This window comes from Corvus kubaryi, unplaced genomic scaffold (assembly GCF_017639235.1).
Source record: "Corvus kubaryi isolate FWS band 111438036 unplaced genomic scaffold, C.kubaryi_AGA036_p1.0 37397, whole genome shotgun sequence".
Lineage (NCBI taxonomy): Eukaryota > Metazoa > Chordata > Aves > Passeriformes > Corvidae > Corvus > Corvus kubaryi.
In genome coordinates this window covers 15,630,586-15,652,619 of record NW_024581136.1, presented here as the reverse complement: position 1 = coordinate 15,652,619, position 22,034 = coordinate 15,630,586, and the positions used below count along the sequence as shown (strand labels likewise).

At 38.2% G+C, this 22,034-nt stretch overlaps 1 protein-coding gene across 8 annotated transcripts in view; it reads left to right on the top strand.

Moving 5' to 3' along the window:
- The window catches only part of NAALADL2 (N-acetylated alpha-linked acidic dipeptidase like 2), a 421,951-nt gene extending 404,034 nt beyond the window's left edge, over positions 1 to 17,917 (top strand). For all 8 annotated transcript variants that reach the window (XM_042041852.1, XM_042041853.1, XM_042041850.1 and 5 more), the window contains one exon: positions 10,050 to 17,917. In XM_042041852.1, the coding sequence (XP_041897786.1) occupies positions 10,050 to 10,248 (199 nt within the window). In that variant the 3' untranslated portion in view covers positions 10,249 to 17,917. The remainder of the gene's footprint in view (positions 1 to 10,049) is intronic.
- The last annotated feature ends 4,117 nt before the right edge of the window (positions 17,918 to 22,034 follow it).

Below are 22,034 nucleotides of genomic sequence, written 5' to 3'. Positions count from 1 at the left end.
ACAGATACCCAAGTGTGACATTAACACTTCATTGGGCTAAAAAATTTCAACAAATGGGTACATTTTAATGCACTGAACAAAATACTGGCAAAAAGCAAAGATAGATAGTGCACCCTGAATTTGCCATGATGAAATGAAGGAACAATCAAAAGATGTTTTTAGTACCATTCAAAAAAGGCAATTTGCATCGCTCCTGAACTTGTGCCACTCAAGTTGGTCAACAACTCGTGTGGTGTTCACCAGAACAAATACTTTCTTTTCAGATTGAGATTTTTTATGTACATTTCTGGTGTGTAGATTCTACACAGGATTTATTTCTGCTTTGCTGGTAAACTGCAGCAGATTCTCAGGTTTCAGAATACACATGCCCTAAGAGTCTAGTTTCTGGAGATATGTTTAGTAGGAAAATTAAAGACCTTATTATATCTCCATGAGTAAACAAGCTGCTCATTGGATTTACAGGGGACAAGCATTAAAGATGCAAATATCCTGCTAATCTTAAACAGTAACGTGGGTAAACATGGAGTGCAATGTCACCTGCAAAATAAAACAAAACCCTAGCCCAGAGTTTCTACTGAAGACAGTAGTTCTGTCTCACTGTGTAAACTCTGGAGATTTGTTTCTCCATTTTGAATTATTCATTTATGACTTCAAGCAGAAAACATTTCTGTCTACTTTTTAGTAATATTTGAGATGTTTTTTGACCGACCTGAGCCAAATGCATGGAGTGTTTTTATTGTTCTGCATTGTATTATGTGGAGCAGAGAGTGATTTGATCCAGTGTCGATGATCTTAGTGTGGGAAATACTGAAATAATTCATGTTTCACTGGCAGCAGTAGATAATGTCCTGTCTCTATTATCTGCCATGTGCAATTTGTAAATACAATGCTAGAATTATGTTGGGGGAGAAGGAAAGAATTGTGTGCTGGTTGTAGAATTGTGTACCTCAGATTTCCCCATTCCGTCCGAGTAAATGAATTTTTGTCTTCCAGCAGAGCAATGATTTCCTGCCTGACTTTTGACCCCCATATTTTGCATCTTTCAAAATTTGTAACTTCTTTTCTTCTATTATTTTTTTCACAGCTTATAAATGGAGTTATGAATAGTGGCATTACTTGTTTCCCTTTCTAATCCTTCTCTGGTGTTTCTCAGTTCTGCAGTTGTTGTTCAGCTCCCTTCTCTCTGATAGGTCTTTGTCCAAATGTATTTTCTACACCCAAAATGCCTTCCCATTTTCTTCTGCCTTATTCCTTTGAACTTTACAGTGTTTGAGCAGTGTTATTGTGGTTTATGCGACTGTAAGTATGGAGCAGCGCATTTATCCTAGCACACACCAGTAGCATTTACTAGGTTGATAATGCTCTTACAAATTCCTGCTGTGGTTACTGTTTTTCTCATGACTGATAATGATGCTGAATTATGCCCTTTTTTAATACTGAGGAGATGCAATAAAGTGAGTGAAACTCTTACTTACACCTGATCCATCTGAGTGGCAATTGAGATGTTTTTTTTCCTTTGGAATCACTGATACATGTAATGGCCACGAATTAATGACTGTATTTGTTGTCTTGTAAATTTTTACTATTTGAAGAGCATTTGCTGCATAAATACTACTGAATTAGCCATCTGCAGAGCTGTAATTATGGCAGACTTTAAAGCTTATTTAAACAGGGAACATGAAAATCTTTTCATTACACCTGCAAAAGCAGAAAACCACTGTAATCAGGGATTATGTCATGGCTTGAAAACAGATTTCTGACTTCTCTGATATGAAAAGAAACCTGGTTTTACATATATTAATTTATTTTTCCTCTATGTACTACTCATGAATTTTCTTCCATCTTTTTAATTAGGTTGATTTGTATACTTGCAGAGTTCTCTCTGTACCATACATCAGTCCCATTATGTTTGTGATCCAGTAAATATTATTATATTGTAATTTAACCCAGCATTAGTTGTCCTGAAGACAACACTTTTTCCAGGAAATAAAATTCCTTATGCTTCCCATGAATGTGCATGATATTTGCTGTGCAAAAGAAAAGTAGGCTTTTTTGTAAAATGACATTTATTTTAATATGTGTCCTTATTGGATGTTTTAGCCCATCTCACAGCAATTGTTCTGCTGACTGTAAAAGCCCTTTCACAGCTGTTCTGTGAGCTCAGTGCAGAGCTCTCATGCCAACCTCCAGCAAGTCTTGTGGTTAGGATGCAGCTCCACTCTGTGTCCCTTGCTGGCAAATCTTGCTTGGGTCTGCACTTATGGTGCTAAATAGGGCAAGAATGTCTAGTTCCAGAAAAAAAAAAATCATCGTGATCTCAGGAAGCTGTACAAAGTATTAGATTCTGAATCGTTTATTGAACATGACAGAAATTTAATATTTTATACATTATTTTATCTTTATTATAAACAGTAGGACTGGTAACATTTTTTAGATCCAAGAAATATATGATTCCACATTTTTTGATCATGGCAGATAAGAACCACTCATGTATGGTTGAAATATTAGCCAAGAACACTTCTTGAACATGGGACAAAAATAAATGGCATTCATTTGGAAAATAGTTAATATGCAACATTCCCCCACTAAAATATTACCCAGGCAACAGAGCTTAGAAATGTGTTGATGAGATCATTAACAGGAAAATTACCTTACCTGGGACTTGAGAAAGGTGTTAATTTTGTGTGTGTACCTGCCATTGAAGGTAATAATGATGCCACTTGAGGCATTTCTTTAAGGATGGATTATGTATTATGACATAATCTTTTACGCCTCGTTAACTCTTACGATAATGACCTGTGGTAATTGTCTCATGTCACATGGCACGGAGTTATTTAGGGTGATAAACCCAGTCAGGATCAGAACTGGAGATCAAGGTCAGGCCAGTTTCCTGCCTTAAGCACTGGACACTGCATGCTGCTTTGTTTAGAAATGGGATTCCTCCTTAGGAAGAGGATGTTTTACATCATTTCTAAATAAAAAACTCCATGAAGCCACCAGAACATCAGCTGTGAGCCATTTGGAAATAATTTTATTAATTCACTTCCCTCAAGTTCTTCAAAATAGTAGCACATCTGCTTTGAATTTGAGTGTTTCAGACTGAGACATCCTTAAAAGACAGATAGTTTCCTCCAAATTATGCACACAAGCATATGTTTCCTTCACTTGAAAAGAAAGTGTAGCATAAATCATTCAAAGAACAACATGCCTACATTTGTTACCAACAGCTACATTATTTGAAATTTAACAAAAGAGTATTTCATATCAATTGCTGCCAGCAAATAACATTTTAAAATAGTTATATCAATTTTGTTCACTGCATAGTCACTCTTTTAAGTATAGATATAAGTTCTTGTTCTAAGGAACCACAGAAAACGTATTGGTGGATTTTCAAGGAAGTTTTACATTTCCATGGGGTGTACATCATTCTCATCAACTGCATAGAGGGTTTGGAAGCTCTGTGGCAAAGACTCATAGTGGGTTCTGTGGCTTCTTCAGGAATTTCTACATAAAGTTGATTAATTAATTTCTGTAAAACCCTAGAGAAAATAATGCTTAATTAGAGGACTGCTCTTTAGCAGTGATAAATAGTGATTTGCAGCTTCTGAAGAACTAATGCATCCTATTTTAAATTTTTTTGTTCCCCGTCTGTGTAATCTACAGCTTCTGTTGAAGGTGTAGATTGGATTCTCCTTACCTACTGATCTTGTTTACTCCAAAACAAGAAAGAAATCAGCTCCTAAAGTCAGCAAATTTTCACCAGGAGGAAAACTGTGAGTGCATGGTAATAGATATAGCACTGGCCAATAGATATTTTATTGAAGCCTGATTTACTCAAACTCAGTCTTTAAGATAGTCAAGCTTCTTAGCTCCATTATTCTTATTTGAGGCTGTTCCAGAACATCAGTCCTATTATGATCTGCTACTTGCCTCAAGTTGCCAGCTCCCGTTTGTTTATGGTTATTATACATTATACTAAACACTGTTTGCTATCAAAAGCAACAAAAATTAGGCCATGAAGTAATTACTGTTTATTTAACAAAAGTGAAAAGGTTTGGCTACAGGTTGTCTTAGATTCAGTATTTAATTTTTTTCTCAGCCATTGCAGGACACTGTCCTATTATCAGAAAATCAAGCTTAGCATTGTTAGCTTTACTTTATGTCAATCTTTTCTGTTGGCAGAAATTATTTCACTATCAAAAGAATAGTTTCCTTACATATTTCAGAACAGAAATGAAAGCGAATGTGTACTGTGAATGTTGAGTTTTGGGCATAAAAAAAGTCCTCAAGCAACCTTTCTTGGTTTAAATTCTTTAATAAATAGACCTTTTGCTTTGTCTTTAGGATTCTGATTGCTCATACATGTGCTTTGGAATCTGGTATTGGTGCACTCAAGGCACTCACAAAGATTTAAAGTTGTCAAGGTGCATCAAGCTGAAATTTATGCTAAAGTTAGGGTTAGGTTAGGCTTTAGTGATCCTTCAGCAAGAGATTAGTGTGTTTCAGGACAGTGCATCCCTTACCTTTAAAAGGGACTGTAATCAAAGAGAACTGTAGGGAAATAAAAGATAATGGATCTTGTAACCCGCTATTCTTCCAATTTGGCTTCTCTTTTTCCACTTGTTTATTTGGCAGGCAGCCAAGCCAAGCATTGAGACACTTCAAAGAGCTGCCAAAATCAGGATTAATTTTTTTAAGACCTATTTAAAACTGACCTCTCAGAAATGTACTCAAACCTGGAATAATTACCTCCTTGTAGTCCCATGTCCCAACAGGATTCTGTTCATGCAGACTTACCACAACCTGCATTTGCCATAATTGACTCAATTAGAGGTGTCCTGTCTTTTATTATGCAAGATAAATTTGTATCTAGCAGGGAGTGAGTTTACCTGGTTTAGCACTGTCACATAACAGTGCCTTTGAAATGCCTTTCAGTTGGTTAGATTTTATTTCAGTTTGATATCTAGATTACCTGCAGCTTATCAACTGCTGATGACGTGCAAATACATCCCTTTCAGGCAGACACTCACCTCTGAGTGTACAAGGTTTTAAATGTATCACTTCCTGGAAAATATATTGGTAGAACAGTTCGCAGCCTGTAAATGAGTGTACTAAGGGAAGGCAGCTGATGGCTCTTTAAAAAATGAGAGGATGTGCAGGAAACAAAAGTTAGGAACAGCATATTACAAGTAGAAGATCCTTAAAAATGATGTGCTGGGTTTGTGGGGACTTAGGGCAGTGAAGGAATGGTGACATTTACAGCTGAGTTGCCCTGAATGATTGGCTGCCACATCCCCCTCTTCCCTGGCCATGTGTGAGTTGTTCCATCCCATGGCCCCACAGCCCGTGACTTCCAGCGTTCGGTCCAGCAGGGAACAAGCATTGTAGGAAATAAAGGAGTTTCTTCTGGATCAGCTTTAATGACATGTAATGACAGTTCACCAGGGCGTATATTTTATCCTGATAAAAGTTAATCTTACATGGCCAGCAGCTGTAATTTTATAATTATAAACCTTCTGCCACAATAGTGCTGTGAAATAAAATAGGTAAGATAACAAAACTGCATGTGGGTGTCAAAAAGGTTTAAAAAATAAGAAGAGAGGAAAGGAGAAGAACCACTGGAGATCAAAAGGATAAGGGGCCCAGAGGAAGAAGGAAAACTTTCTATATGTTCACCATAAAATTTCTGAGGTGCAACTTGTGTAAATAAACCAGTATAAATCAACCTGTGCTGTTCCCAGAGAAGAAGAATTTTTGATATTTTTATGTCCTACAATAAATAACCACCATGTGGAACTGGAAGTCCCAATATGTAAATATTGCTAATAGAGTGCATTTACTTATTTACCATGGTCTTACATTTACCATGTCTTACAAACACGAATGAAAACAGACTCCTAAATGTAAGAAAAGTGCATTCAAAATTGAACAGTATCAGGAGAAAGGGAAATTCAGAGAATCCTTGTTCTGGTGTGCTTTTTTTATTTTTTTTTTCTTGGAGAATACAAGAAAAAACAATTTAGGAAATTATGAAATTGAGTTTGTGAGGATGCCGAAGTGAGGATGCACATTGTGTTGTAACTGGAATAGACAGAGGCTGCCCGTAGCATTTATCACTAAACAATTCTACTGTGATTCCACAGAGAAAACCTGCAGTCATTTCATGTGGGACAGTAGACTTACAATCATGTCCTAATGATTGAATAGTTACTTTTCAAAATCTCTAACATGGGCTCTTAGATAGGAGTTTGTTTGTAAGTGCCTGAATAATTCATCTTGTGTTGTACATTACCTACAGACAAAATTTTCTTGTAAGCTAAAAAATCGTTTTTTGTGACAAGAATAATGTGGTAATCTAGTTTCATCTTGTACTGTCCAGTTGCTCCAATATTGAAGTTGTATTAAAGTCAGTATATTTTTACTGTGATCTGTCATTCAAGAATTTGTCAAATTCCTTCTGGTGGGTGTGACAGTACCTCCTTATTTGTGGTTATGTAGAACAGCATTTAATGGCATTATTTTGATCAGTAATCCTTATGTTCCTAGGCCTGCCAAGGCCTTATAAAAATTATAGAAGAGGCTCTGCTTATAGTTTCTTTACTTTGCTAAGGCTGTTTTGTTTGTAGCCCTTTTATATCTTTCAGTGGTACTGCCTGAAGTTATTAATTGGGTTTCCTACTTGAGTGCTACACTTTTCAGGTTACTGGGATGTGTCGTAGAAACAAGCCCGTTAAGATGAATGATGTGTGTTGTAATTTCATTAGTGTCATCAATAATGTATTGCAGTTTTTCTGTTTAGGAGTGTCTTTTTGTTTTGTAGGGGTCAGGCTGACTCTGTGAATTATATTTATAAGATCAAAATAGTTAAAGATGAAGGTAGATACTTAAGCAATTAGGTCAGAGGCTGGAATTGTTTTAGAGGTGTAGGCTACAAAACCAATTTGTGTTAAGGAATGTTTAAGTAATTGAATTTCACAGTGTAAATTAAAGTTTCTTGCTATCATTCTGCATGTTGTGGGCACATGGTGATACCTTGTGTCAATGAAATGGCTGGGTTTTATTTTGCAGTCCATGTGTAATCTTTAATGAAAACACTTTCCTGACTTGTAAAGGCTTGGAAGTAATAAACTGAACTGACCATTTTTTTCATTTGATGGACCTTCAACAGAGATAAGAAGTAAACTTGTATAAATTGACTCTCATGAACATGCATAAAGAGAGAAATAATTTTATGTGACAAAGGGGTGGCATGGCTTGCCAAGCAAAGGTAAGTAATTGGAAAATACAAGATCCCAGTGAGAACTCGTAGCAGAAAATTTGAAAAAAAGGGGTGCTGTATTATGTTACTTACTGTTGTTTGCATACATAAAAATAAAAATTAGGTTCTGTTATACTATGTAATCAGCTATTCTGAAGTCATATTACTATTTCAGAAGTTAAGATATTATTTTAAAATTATGACAGTGGACTGCTTGTCTCTTTCATTCATCAAACAGCTCAGATTTTCTCATCAGACACTAATTTGCCCTGCATTCAGGTGGGGTGGACTAGGAATACTTGTTTTCTCTAGGATCACCTGCCTGTGGATTTACTGTGGAACCAACACCAATTCCAAAATCACAGAAGTAGATTTAAACTGTATTAACACCCTTATATGTCAGGTTAAACCATCTTTTTAGCTTGTGTGCCTTGTTTAGAGCACATTTGAAGACAGGACATGAGATCTGTTCCTATTCACCGCAAACATTGTCTGAGCAGTCCCCGAATGTTCCAATGTTCAGGCCATCCTGTCTTTAGGGTCTAGTTTCTGGCACTTAGTGGCAGTTTCTGAGGTAGTGCTGCTCTGCTGATGGTTGCTGTCTTATGATATTGTTATAAGTTGACATAAAGGAATAAAGGGATCCTAACACAGTCCAGGGCACCAGTGTTGTAGGCGTTTGGAGTAGAATTCCAGCTCAGTCAAACTCTCCCAGCCACCAGCAACCAGATCTCTCCTGAGGGTAGAAAGAAATGTGATTATCTCTAGCACTGTCCTTGCTGTTGGAGGTGCTCAAGGGGCTGTGAGCAGGCTTCTTTCTCCCTGTGAACTACAGGAACTATAGAGGAGAGTTCTTCAAAAGCCTGGTTCTGCTTGCACTGATCTCAGCAGGAGTCCCTGAACTGAGGGAGCAAAATCAATCCCTGCTTTGAAAAATGCAGTGTTTCCCATATCTATGCCTATCCTTAAAAACCAACCAACCAAGAATTTATCTGGGTCTCAACATACACAGTTTTCATTTACTGTATCACAGAGACTGCTTTGGGACAGTCCATGAGATAACTTAAGTCAGCTTTGAGCATGAGCTCCACCATAGCTAGGGAACAGTAGCATCAGCTCAGAGCTAAGGAAGCAGGGAGTTGTCCAGTGGCTGCTGCAGTGCAAGCTGAGGAAGTTATTGCCACATCTGCCTGTTTCTGCACTCTTGATGCAGGTTTCTGTCCCCACTGAGCTGTTCTTACATGCACTCCTAACCTGTTTCAGGCTAAGTGGTCTATGTCAGTGATGACCTATTGTTTAAACTGTTTCTGCTGCAGTCTTGGATTCAAACCCTTTCCCTCCTCTGTTTAGAAGTCCAGTGTATTGCATTGCAGACCCCTTGAACTGTCTGGATGTATTGCTGTAAGGGGATGAAAAACTTACCATTCCTTCTGCACACTGCTGGGTTTGGATGTATAGCCAATATTGGGGGGCAGAAACATACACTGAAAAATTTCCTTATGAGGACAGGAGTTATTTCACATCTTTGAAAAGCATTGATTCTCATACAAAACATTTTTTAAAACTGAAAAACATGGCAGAAGATTGTAGGTGTTCTGTGGTGTCATTTACTGGGCTACTTTGTTACCTTTCCCCCAGGCAGACTGTCAATTAGGTGATTCATAGAATGGTAAGATACACTTCGGTGTTCGTCTGTCTCATGTAAATAAACTTGGCAGTTTTATTACTAATTTGGAGTTGCCATTTGGCATGTTCTGTGGTGCCATTAGGTTACTAACAAAGTGTGCGAGTTGTCCTGGTTCTTGCTGGATTCTCCATAAAACAGCTTCTCCCCTGCCCTGACACCTGTCCTGTATTTAAGGATAAGGTCCTGCACCAAATCACTCTTGCTTTCCTGTTTCAAATTTCACTCACTTATGTTTACAGTCAAAGGAGCTCCTGGGTGGAGATTTATGATATTTATGTGCTCTTCTAATTAGTATAATGATTACACCTGTTTTTGGATAGCATTTATAGTCTGCTTCAAAGAGTCTCATTAAAATCACTGACTAGCTTTGAATCCTGAGCCTTCCACACCTCATACAAGTAACATTTCCAAGGGATCACACAATACTCTTGCATCTGTTTTCTACAAACCATTAAAAATTTTTGCAGATATTATTAGAAGCACAGATTTTGTTTCACAAGGGTTTAGCTGTGTGTGCTGCTTGTTTTCTTCCTTCAGTATGGGACATTAAAGATAGGTTACTCTTGTTCTGATCCCACAAAGGATTATTGATGAAGTAAAGTCTCTGCTGAAGGCAAGGAGACTTTTACCATTGACTTCAATGCAGCTGGAATTTCACCTCTGAAGTGTGAAATAAATAACATGAGAAGACAGGAAAAACAAAAACAAAACCAAACCTGTGCTGAGGGTTCACAGCAATAACCAAACTTTTTTTAGAGGGGAATAAATGGAATCCATCTGAGACACAAAATCCTTCATGAGGGGTGTGATAGGTCTAGGCTCATGCTTTTGAATAAAATCTTGAATGGTCAAAGAGGAATGTGAGATTTCTTTGATGGATTTAGTGACTACTCCAATATAAGTACATGCAGTTCAGTGAATAGGTTCAGTTTATAAAGGCATAATAAATATGCATTTGCCTCTTGCTCTGTCACAGGTCAACTTCACTGTGCACAATATGTATCATCTGTAAGCTGTGGCTGATACTTGCAGGGTTTCTTGATGGCATCTGATGGATTATTTTTGAGTAGGAAGCTTACCATTCTCTCCATTGTTCTCTTTCAGAAATATTCTTTACAGACTGGATGACAGGACCAGCCAGTTTTCAGTACTGCTGGAGGCACTGGAGCACTGCAAACTACATCAGTCAAACGAGACCATTCAAGCAGCCTTGTCAGAGGTTCTGAACAGCATCAATTCAGCTCAGGTTTATTTCAAAGCAGGACTTGATGTGTTTGAGACCACCTTAGCTGGAAAGAAATGAGAGGATTCTCTGCGTTCTAAGACATTTGTTTACAACTTGCTAAACAAAAGTTCAACTTGGACCAGAATTGCTCTGAGGATCAAAGTTTTTCTTCAGCTGGCGCTTAAAGGTACTGCAACACGTGGTTTAAGAAATGTAAAACAGTATTTTGCACTGTTCACAGTATGTCTCAAATGTCTGTTCCTGAATGTATAAAACATAAAGAGAGGGAGTTAACACTTCAGAGATGATTTTTGGAAGGACATCTGCTGTATTTTTGTATGTAGAATACATTTTTATGACTAAGAGCTCAATCTTGCGAAGTGCCAGGCACGTCCTGCGATGTGCTGAAGCCCTGGTTCTGAGACACCCCAGATGTGCACCCAGGGGAGATTTCCATTTCCTCTGTCAGAAAAATCTGACTCAAGTTTCCTAAGGTCTTCAGCAAGCTCATCTTCTTCCTTACTCCGTTCAGAGTAAGTAGTTGAAGGATGTGGTGTTTCCATGGGTATCCAGCACCGGAGTGGAAATGCACAAAACACCTTTACTCCTGTGGAACAATAAATACCTCAGTTCTGAGAATACAGATAAACTTTGATTATTCCATTTCTGTATGAAAATAAAGAGTTGTTTTCTCTAATGTTTCTTGGAGAGGAAATTTTTGTGATGATTTCAGATTATTTGAAGTGTGTGAATCAGTAGTTACACTTGCACAAAAATGCTTTGAATATTTATGTTAAATAAAAGAATTGCCTAGTCTTACAAGGCTACAAGCCTTACAAACTTTCATCAAACATTCCTGAAACATCCCACTTCACGGTCTCTAAATTTCCAGAGAGCTGTAAATAAAAACAAGACCTCCAAATCCTGGGAAAATTTTTGGGATTCCATCACTCTTTGCCACACCACCCACTATTCCAGGCTGGATCATTCCATCAGGCCTGGCATGTAGGACCTGGATTGTTGTCAAAAAACCACAAGGAAGACATAAATCCATTCCCTGCTGTAGAACCAGGAATTCAAGTGTGCAGGCACAAGCTGGTGAGGCATATTGCAGGGCTAAAACTCAAATCTGTTTTCCATTGGTGGAAGGTTCTAATCACACCATTGCCTGTTAGCCAAAGTAATCTGTGAGTGAAAGGATCAGGAGGTTCAGTGTCCTCTGAGGGGATGCTATATATGTTTGAGAACTGCAGGTCTTAGTAATAGAAACAGTTAAAATTGTTAAGCCCTTTTTGGGTTTTACAGTCTCAAATGATTCTAAGTTTAGAGCTTAAATAATTAATTTTATATAGATACTTAGGATTTAAATATAATTTATTTGATGGAAATGTTAAATGCATTGTTACCCTGTTTGCCATGGAAACATTACAGGATCATTTCAGGTTGTAATAAAAATGGAAAAAGTCTCTGTATTAATGTTTAAAAATTGCCTTCAGGAAAATTTCTGAGTGCACAATTTGGTGAAAAACTTTTTAAACTTCACATAGCAAGAAATGAGTTGTTTACAGATCTGGGTTTCTGTTTCCAAAGTCCTTGGCAAAGGGGCCTCTCCAAGCAATGGCCCAGGACTGTGTACATACAACACATGGTGTTGCTACATTTCTTCATAAGTTATGACTGAATAGTGGGCAAAAGCCCCCCGGGCCTGACCAGAGGCAGAGCTGTGCATTTGTACAGCAGCCTCTGCAGTGGGAATTTGTTCAGCACCAGTCAGTGGGACTGCATGGACTCAGACATTATTATCTCTAGCTCTCCTTGGCATATGATTAGCAAAAGTTGATGATGATTCCTTTGCTAATGCTGACACCAGTTCTGTTTAGTGCAGAGAGAATTTGACTTGTGGAGAGTAACATTGTTTATGATGTTGGTTCATCCCCTTGTTTTCATAGTTTTAATTATGGTAAGATTTAAGTGGTTGAATTGTATGTTTATTTTGGGGACTTGGGGATGTACTGTGGATGCTACACTTGAATTATATTTGTAACAGGGACCACTCTTCTAACAGTTCATTTAGTGACATATTTTCTTTAGAGTGCTGTGATTCGATGGTGTTAAATGATGAAGGGTCAGGTGCCATTAGGAGACCAAAAATAGAGATTAACATCTTCTTTAACTCTACCAGGTGAATTTAATAATGGCTTCCTCATCCTTAGAATGTTCCACCAAACCCATCTCTAATGCAACCAAAGTGTACTCAGCAAAGTCAGTGAAATCTGGTGGGAGCAATATCCCTCATGTATGATTTCTCAACCCTGTAATCCCTAACTAAAATATTTATCTTGTTTTCTCACTAATGCCCTTCTGTAACCACTTTTAAAATAGCAGACTTTAAAGTACTCCACTAGAAAGTCACTGCTATTGTAAATGTCTGTCTATTCTAGGACAATCAGATGTTCTTGTTGGTGAGATGAATCAGATGAGCTATTTAGGGACTTAAATGCATTGATTTCAATGTCATCTCACACTTGCAGATCTTTTGTAGGCTTTTATTTCAATGTTCAGATCTTACATGTAAGTGAGTGCTCAGTGATAATATTTGTACCATTATGGCTTTGAAAAAAAAGCACTTTTGAGCCACATCCTTCCATTGATTTTTAAATCCTACCTATTGACTTCAAAAAATTTATAGCAAGTTAAGGTCCTAAGTACCTGATGTGCTTCTAACATAGGGGTTTTGCCCAACCAGCTGTGGAACATCAGCTAAAGGAAGGAGTTAGTAAATCAGAGCAGCTTACCCAGACTGAGTTCATTCCTATGTTGTACTGGAATAAACAGAGTGCCCTTAAAGGCAGAAGTACGTTTGCAAATTGCCTGAATGATACTAAAAATGTGTTAGCTTTCCAGAAACATCAATTGCAAGAGACACTATAACAAATGCACTGATTGCTACTTAATCTAGAGTCATGCTCACAGTGACCAGAAAATCCCTGCAGCCTGCAATATTTGTATGTCGAGACAGTTGATAATAAAAAGCCAATAAAGTTTTATTAGTATGTATTTTAAAGAGTCCATAAAAAAGCTAAAGTACAATCAAGTCAGATGAATAAAAAGTACATGGGAGCTGGGTTTTGAGTACTAACCTTAAAAAAGGCAGTGAATTGTTTTTATCATCCAAGAAAAAAGAGTACCTGTGTGAATATGCAAACACACAAATGCCTTGTATTTTCAATATTAATTTACTTGCAGTGATATGATACATCTACATAAACATAGATGTAAATAATGACTACATGAGAAAATTAGCAAACCCTTTGCACTACCTCACTTACCTTTTAGGAAAATATTTCAGTCTAGAGATGTGAAAGGAGGCACTGCAGCTGACCTCAGTTCTTGCAGCTGCAGGGGGAAAGGTTAAATCTCAGGTATTACAGAAGGAACAACTGGAGGTTCCAACCTCCCTGTTCAAGCAGGGTCACCTAAAAACAGCCTCTCCGGGGCAGCTGTGTTCAGATTATTTTTGAATACCTTCCAGGGATAAAGATTCCACAGCCTGTCTGGGCAATCTGTGCCAGTGCATGGTTACCCTCACGGAGAACATGTTTCATTCTTCTGTAGAAACAGTTCCTCCAACTTTCTCCCTATATTTCTGAGTTGTTAAGTCATTGTAATTAGTTCAATTGCAAACATTCAAAAGGTAACCATAATTTCATTTAGTGAAAACTCTCAGCCAAGGTCTCTAGGATTTCACAGTTACATGTTGGAAAGTTTGTATGAGATTTGTCCTTCAAGCCATGGAGTTTAAGTCATAGAAACTAATGTCCTTATCTTTTGAGGTCCTTTGTACAGTCCCTGGTCCCCAATCCTGGGATTTCTCTGTACTTCAGGAGGCTGATGGAGAACAAGAGATGCATTAGAAAATGCAGGGAGGGAAATCACTCATCAGCACGTGTAGCTGTGTGCTATAAATGCATCTACTTTACCCAGACTTTGGGGGCTCAGTAGGGCTTGTGTTGAGTGGAAAGAAAAGTAAGACAATTCTATGGCTCGTTCTGGCTTTAAAAGAGTCAAATGCTGTAAGCAATGTTATGTCTGGTCTGTGTTTTCCAAGGAGCAGTGAAGATCTCCCTGCCAGGCCCTGTGCTGGGAGCTGTTATCTGTGCCACTCAGAAGTGGGCACCTCTGGCATCGTGGTGCGCTTTGTCGCTATCTCAGGAAACAAGCACAGTGTGGAAGATGTTCCTTCCCTTTGGCACTCTGTAACATTTTAGCAGTGTCACACCAGTCCCAGAAAAGTGAGTGATAGAAACAAATCTCATTTTAAATGCCTTGGACCTGAGTTTGGGAAAGAGTTAGCCTTGTACAGCACTCTTGGTGTTCAAAACAAAGTAAAGTGTCTTCTTTTGGGGCTCTGAATCTACAGAATTTGAGACAAGAGTCTCCAGTAGCACAAGTAAATGTCTCAAATATAGAATACAAAAATATTTATGGTCTATTAAATGTTATAATAATGATAACAATTTCTTGGATACCAATGCAGTGATAGTTTTGGGTGGATTTAACCATCTGGCTGTTTTCTCTCCCTCTAACACCATCTTCTCCAATCTCCTGCATTCAGCTTCTCTAACATCTTTTTGTAATGTGATGATTTTTCCCATCCCTCACCACCTTTCTCAGCCATTCCCCCTGGTTTTCTGTCTCCATTCTGCTTCCTTATCACTTCTTAAGCTCCCCTTTAATTTGCCAACCACCAAGTTAATCCCCCTCTTTTCTCTCTCTGATCTCAGTCATGCCTTTTGTTCCCCTTTCAGTTCTCAACTCACCTCCCTCAAGTTTAAATTATTATTCCTGGTACAGCTGACCATAATAAAGAGCTGAAAGTGGTGGAAAAGTCCTGCTCAGATCCAAATGGATAAAGTGTTAGGAGACATCATCTGTTAAATTCAAAGTATTCACTTCTGAGTACATGTGAGCAGCAGGTTTTCAGTTATAGCTTGACTGAATGGAAGCAGATTTTTTTCCTATCTTCTTTCTCTCTAATGTCTGGACCAGGGAATTCCCTCAAAAGTAGCAGTGTAGCCAGGTGATAATCTTGAAAGTTTTGAAACAAACTTTTGAAGTTTATTTGAATCCAGTTCTGCAGTTGGATGAATAAGAAATTATAGACAAAGAATCAGAATTGGTGCTACCTACTACCTGTCTACAAAATAAAACAGGCAGTATCTAGGCACAGAATTTCTCTGACCTTGCAGGTACCATCCAGCATTTGCTAGATGATGGCTACATACCAAACTCACGTGTGTAATTATGCTGTCCTGCAGTGTTTTACATTTTTAAGGATGATTCAAGACCTGTGCACAAACCTGTACTTGAACATGCACATTTGAGCCTAGGAAGTGCCTAAGAATAATGAATACTCATCTGGGAAGCAAAGGCTTTAAAAATACCTAAATTAGACTGTATGTTTACTAAAATGATGGTGCTGTTAAGCCTTTGGATTTTTCTAATTATAATCCCACTGCCGCTGGTTCTTTCTACTGTTGCTCATACACACTTGTCATAGCTGGAGAAAATGTACACCTGCATGGATTTGCAAAAAAGATTATGTTGCCCCTCAGTCTTACTGACCTGGTCTGGTTTTTTGAGCAGGGTTTACTTTACCATAATTACTTACCAGGGTCCTATTCCATGTAAGCAAGGTCAGCAGAATTTGGCCACTATTAATGGAATTTCCAAAAAGATTCGGTATCAGAAGATCAATTATTTCTGTTTAGTCTGTTTTCTTTAATCTCTCAACATAGACTAAAGCAAGACTATGTATTTTTTTTTTAATTGGGAGGAGTGTCTTGGTCAATGTTAAGTAAGCCCACAGTGCAGAATATAAATGTGTATGTACAAGTGATATAATCTAGAATTAACTTTATAGCTATTATAAATGTTGGCATGGGTTAATGCAGACATACTTTTATAAATTTTGCAGGTTGAAATTAATACAAGGGCTTAATTTAAGAAATTTAATCAGAATAAAGGCATAGAACAACAGTTTTGCTGTGTAAATATAGTATATGCTTCCTCATCTGCCTAATCCATTTGGTTAAAAAAGATGAGCGTTTTATTTAAGCTACTTCTCTCTGATTTATTTTCCAGCAAGCCTTTGAAAGTGAAATCTTGGTCTTTATTTTTCTTTTAAACGTGTTCTGGCTTTAATGTTTACGGAACACTTCTCAAGTGTTCAGACAGTGTAACACCACCTGGTCTGATCGCTACTGCATTATTTGATAGGATTGAGTGGAATTTCAAAGCATGGTCTTTGGGAGAGGGTCCTTTACTGACTGTTACTGTGTTTGATATTTTATACTAGAGTGGCTGCTTTACCATGCAGTGCTGTAGGTGTGCAGTGTGATGCTTTGAGGCACTTATTTAAGAGAATTTATTTTTCAGTCGTTTTGCAGAGACCTGTTAATTTTCCCTCATTTGAAGCTGTACTCCCCTGACCATGCTGCTGACAGAGCAATGCAGTACCAAGTGCTGTTAGCACCTGCTACGAGCCCTTACTGCAGGTGGCATGTCGAGGGTTTGTCTGAGCTCTAAGTACATTTCCAGTTTTTAATTAGTGTCCTTGTAGCCTCACTTGGGTTTTGTGTAGCTCACTCTTGATGCTGGTGTGAATGACCCCAAGGAGAGGTGGACGGGTCTGACTTTTGGGTGAACTTGCTAAAGAAGCTGCTGATGCCCCTATCCTTAAAAAAAAGTGAATAAAATACTTGGCAAGGACTTCCCAAGCTTTTGGTGTTTTCATCCTGTACACTGAGGATTCTGAAATAGTTTTGGATACTGTTTGTTTTTTTCATGCAGTCTCATTTCATGTTCTCAACAGCTGAAACATCTTATAGTCTGTGAATCCACTAGAGGGGAAATAAGGAGATCATTAATATTTCATCCTCAGAGCAAATAAGATGAACACAAATTCCCTGTGTTTTCCATTTGCAGTTTACGTGAGTTAATATGCAACATACTCTTATCCCACATTCTGTGATTTGGTATTCTGAGACAAATAGAAAACGAATGTGATTCCCTATCCAGAAGAACTATATTGAATTCAGGGAATGTTTCATGTCCAAGTATTTTAGCTGTTCACATACAGTGTGAGCAAGCACAAGTTAAGATACTTGAAACAGATACTTTTAGGGGTTTTAGTAAGGTGTGAAAAATAATATTCTTCTGTGTAAGGCCAGATTTTAGCATTGCATTCATACCCAGGTGTGTGGTAACGTGTTGTGTGTCCTCATTGCTGCACCTGTGAGATTAATGCTCAAATGCTGTTATCAGTGTCCGTGCTGCTCTCAATACAAACTGGAATTTTTTAGTCTGCAGCACCTTGCAGAGTTTACCTACTCAGATGGAATATGCAAGTATTTCTGTCTTTTGTGTGCAGAAGAGCAGCTGTCAAGTTGTGTCACCTTTATCAAGCCTTGACATAGAATTTGAGATGCCTGAGTGATGACTCTGTCATTCCATCTACTTCTACATTTTCACGTAGCAAAATCACGTTGCCAAAAATGATAGCTAGTCAATGCAGAATATTAAGTAACTACTTTTTTCTTTTGACCATGAAATAATATAAACTTGATGCAGTGATTTCTGGAAAGCAATAAATATCATGTTGTGTGGAAATGTGCAATGAAAGGTTGATTTTTATGACACTTTATACAATGTTGAGTCTGAATAAAACAGCTTATTTGCAAAATTAGTTTACTTTGTATCAATTTGTACTTTTATAACATAGTGCAATAAAAAGGGAACATTGGCCATTAATGTAAGTAGATTCTATATACTTTGATTAAGAAGCACATTTTATTTGTTTGTGCTCTGAATATGATTCTTGGAGTTTGTGAGAGTGTTTGTACAGAAGGCACTGTGGGCTGAAATTCAGTAAGAGGCATTTTGTGAAAGCACCGTGAGTTAGACAATGTTTTCTTCCATAGTGATATTGTTGCCAGAAATTAAACTGGAATATGCAGATGTGTATAATGTACATTGCACTGAATAGCTTAGAATTATATTCATTTGCTTTTTTGTTGTTTTTTTCTTTCTTTTTTTATAATTGGTTCTGCCAGTAAGCTGTAGCATATTTCTCTCAAGCTGCTGATTCAGTAATGGAGATCCCAGGGCATTAAAGCATAATGGGAACAAGGAAAAAGGCAAGGAAGGAAAAAAACAGCTAGACAGAACCTCAGAACCTGAGATGGAATAATTTGCTGACATGTAAACTTTGAATTATCCACATTTTTGGGTGCTGGTATATATAGAAAGCCCAGATATTCAGGTAATTGGTCTTTCAGGTGGGAAGAAATTGTCCCTCTATTTTTTTAAGAACATAGATTTTGAAAAGTAGTCAGAGACTTTGGGTCAAACTCACAGTATTCAGGGTAAGACTCCTAAAATATATAAAAGAAAGCTGCTGAACAGCCTCAGTACTCTCTGAAGAAAGAAACCAATCCATTCTGAAAATCTTGATTGTATGTAATATTCTGATTATATGAAATTCAGATGATCAGGCTTTTTCCTGTGGTTCAGAGGTCCAGAGATTATAAAGTGGGTTTTATCTCAGGAAAATAGGAATTCCATTTTTTTGCTTATATTACATGAGAACTTGGAGGCTTTTGTGTACTTAAAATGCACTTGAGAGGTGTAATGGAATAGTGCCTTTGTAAAAGAATGTGTATTTCCAATTTTTATTTTCAATTTGTGTAGGGTTTTGGTTTTGAAACTGCTTTCCTGTTCACCATATTGAAAGGAAAAATGAATACCTTGTTGATATTTTCAATCATGGCTAGATAGTTAACCTCATTTGATAAATTAACTCCCTATAAAGTGGAGCTCTGACTGGAATATCTCATGTAATGTTAAAGACTAATTTGTGAAAAATGTTCCTTCAGGATATGTTTCCTTTAAGCCACGTAGACCTGTGCCATGAAAATAAAAGCCACCTGTATATCAACAATTTTAGATAAGTCCCTGATTTGCAATTCCTGGTGATAGATTTGTGGAAGTCAATACTAATGAAAAATGGCATTGAAAAAAACTGGTTTTGCCAGGGTACCAATATCTTCCTCTGTGGCTCTGATTAGGAGATTGGACCATTATCCTCAGTATCTACCTGAGCAGGAATTTTTTTTAAAAAATATATTTAACACATAAGGATTCCAAGTAGTCAGGCTTGGTATAGAGCAGAGAATTTCCCAAGAGATTGGAGCTATATATATCCAATCTTTTCCACTGATTTCTCTAACCTTGAGATTGCCATGGCATTAAGAAATGTATTTCTCATCCAGTAGTAGGACAGAGATCCATGTGGGATTCAAGTGTACAGGATCATGTAACTATGAAGGCATTTGCTTTTTACATGGAGTGCAGGTTTGGTAACCATGAGAATGAAATAATGAATAATTTGACGCTGTCACAGTGAAGTGTTTCTGTACCTGGCTGATGAGCACTAAGGGAGTAGAAACAGATTCTGCCCAGGTTCTGATGGGGCCAGCAGTGGGTTGGAAGTCCCCAGTGCCAGAAATGGGTGTGCACTGGGAAAGGCAGTGCTGATAAGGCAGTTCTGTTGCACCAGGCACCAGAAAGCACAGGATGGAGGGCTAGCTCTTGCCCAAACAACTCTGGTGCTCTGAGTCTGCCTCCAAGTGCACTGCAGACCAGCACCAGAAGTTCATCCCATCAGATGAGAGAGGTGCTGGGAGCCAAATTTTGGGATACTCAGTAACAGCAACTGGATCACCATTTCCTCCCAAAAGGCGAGAACTGGAATGGATGTGGATGAGGTAAGCTGGGTGTAAATATCTGAACTTAAAAAGCCTTGAAGCCTTTGTTGAGGCAAATGCCCAAAGGCACCAAAGCAAAGATTTCTTTCAGTACAGTGACCTTGAAGAGTCCATTGACTTTATTTCGAACAAACCTCAGTGTCTCTGTGCTGATGGGCCTGCTCTGGGCACAGAGGCTCTGGGCTGTGTCTCGAGTGCTGTACGCTGAGAGCGCTCTCTGGGGCTGTCAGCTCACATCAAGTGAAGGGCTCATCACTGGTTGGAGCTCAGCTCAAACAAATGGAGGCATTTCTGACACTGCTTGACTATCTCACTTCAAGAGAACTCTGGTAAGGTTTCTAGTCATTGCCTCCAATTCATCTTCGGTGTATTTGAGTGAGGTCAGTGCTGTGCCCGAGAGGAATTACCCATTGGGTCAGGGGTTACTTTTCCTGCCCAAAAGAGAACACACATCTGAACTAATCCCTTGCCAATACCTACTTCCTTTGAACGTGTGTTGTGGCTTTAACAGCAAGCACTGAACTTAAAACGGGGCCGCTCCCTTGCACAGTTACCTGCTTTTACTTTGTATAATACAAACCAGTTTCATACAGTGTCCTGTATCTCCTAGCTCTGATTGGGGAGGAAGATGATGAGCACAGTGCCCCACCAGAACTGTGGCACTGTATCTTCTGCTTGAAGAGGAAAGAATAGTCAGAAATGAACTATGAAAGCTGAAAATGCAGAAATATAAAATATAAAACTTAGTAGGAATGTTCAACATGGTTATGCAATTTAGAATGAAGGTTTAAGAACTAGTATCTGGAGTGACAGAAAGTGGATAAATATTATGTCAATACTGAAGCATCAAAATGAGTGAGAAAAGCTTTCACTTTCACAGTATAAACCTGTGGAGATTGTTAACACACAGGGAGAAACTTAGGGTTAAAAACTGGTTTGAGTCTAAGCTGCATGGATATGTGCAGGTTGTAATGTGAGAGAAGGTCGCTGCTGTGTGACTTTTCAGACACTGAAGTGTATAATACCCATCAGAAATGAGCTGTTACATTCCCAACTGGAATAGGGCATCCAGAGAAACAAGGACAAAAAAAAAGGACATTGCCATTTGCATCTACCACAAACAGGTTGACATTTCTAACTGTATTTCAGTGTTTTTCCTCTGAATAATAAAAGACCTCAGTGCAGGAATTCGTAGAGGTGGATTTGTCTCCAGCCAGGGTGACAGGCAGGTGTTTGTCAGCGTGGGACTGTGTATGAAAGATGGTCAAATTAGCTGAGTAAGTTTCCACATATGTCATGTGCCACTGCTTTTCCTAAAGTGAAAGATCACTCCTTTAACTGAAATGAAGATGCAGAACTATGCTGGGAGACCTTGATGTGCAGGTGTTACTTATACAGTGAGTGTGAAAAATTAGAGAATATCCCCACGCATGAAGTTCACTTTTTCAAATTCTAGGAGGATGACCCTCTAATGAGCACTGACTGAGCTCACTTTCAGGACTGTGCCATTCATAAAGCATTTGTCATGCTCTCCTAGCACAACATAATCAGGGCCCTACGAGTGAGCAATAGCCTTGTATTCATAGCAAGGAAATTTATTATCCTGTATGTAAAATGACAACTTCATTATCATTCACTATTATAAAATAGCAGGGAAAGTAGCAGTTGAAATAAAAAGGCATCTTTTTAAATAATTCTTTTTACAGTAAGAAAAGCCAATGCATAAATTCACGGCATGTAACATTTTTATTAATTTATGAAGAATTTAACTTGATGTTCTGTGGCACACTTCACTGATGCTTCATTGTTAGATTTAGTGGTAACAATTTGCAGTGACTGGATGCAACATTGTGGTACTTTTTAAACTAGCTTTGTACCTCCTAACTGTGTGGTTTTAGATTGGCAGAATTCTGCCTCGCTTACTTTGCTGGCCATCCAAGGAATTGATTCTAGGCTGTGCAGTTTGATGCAGCTTTGTAAACTGACTGCAGGTACTTAGTTCTGGTCACAATACAGTGCAAAATATTTGACAGATGA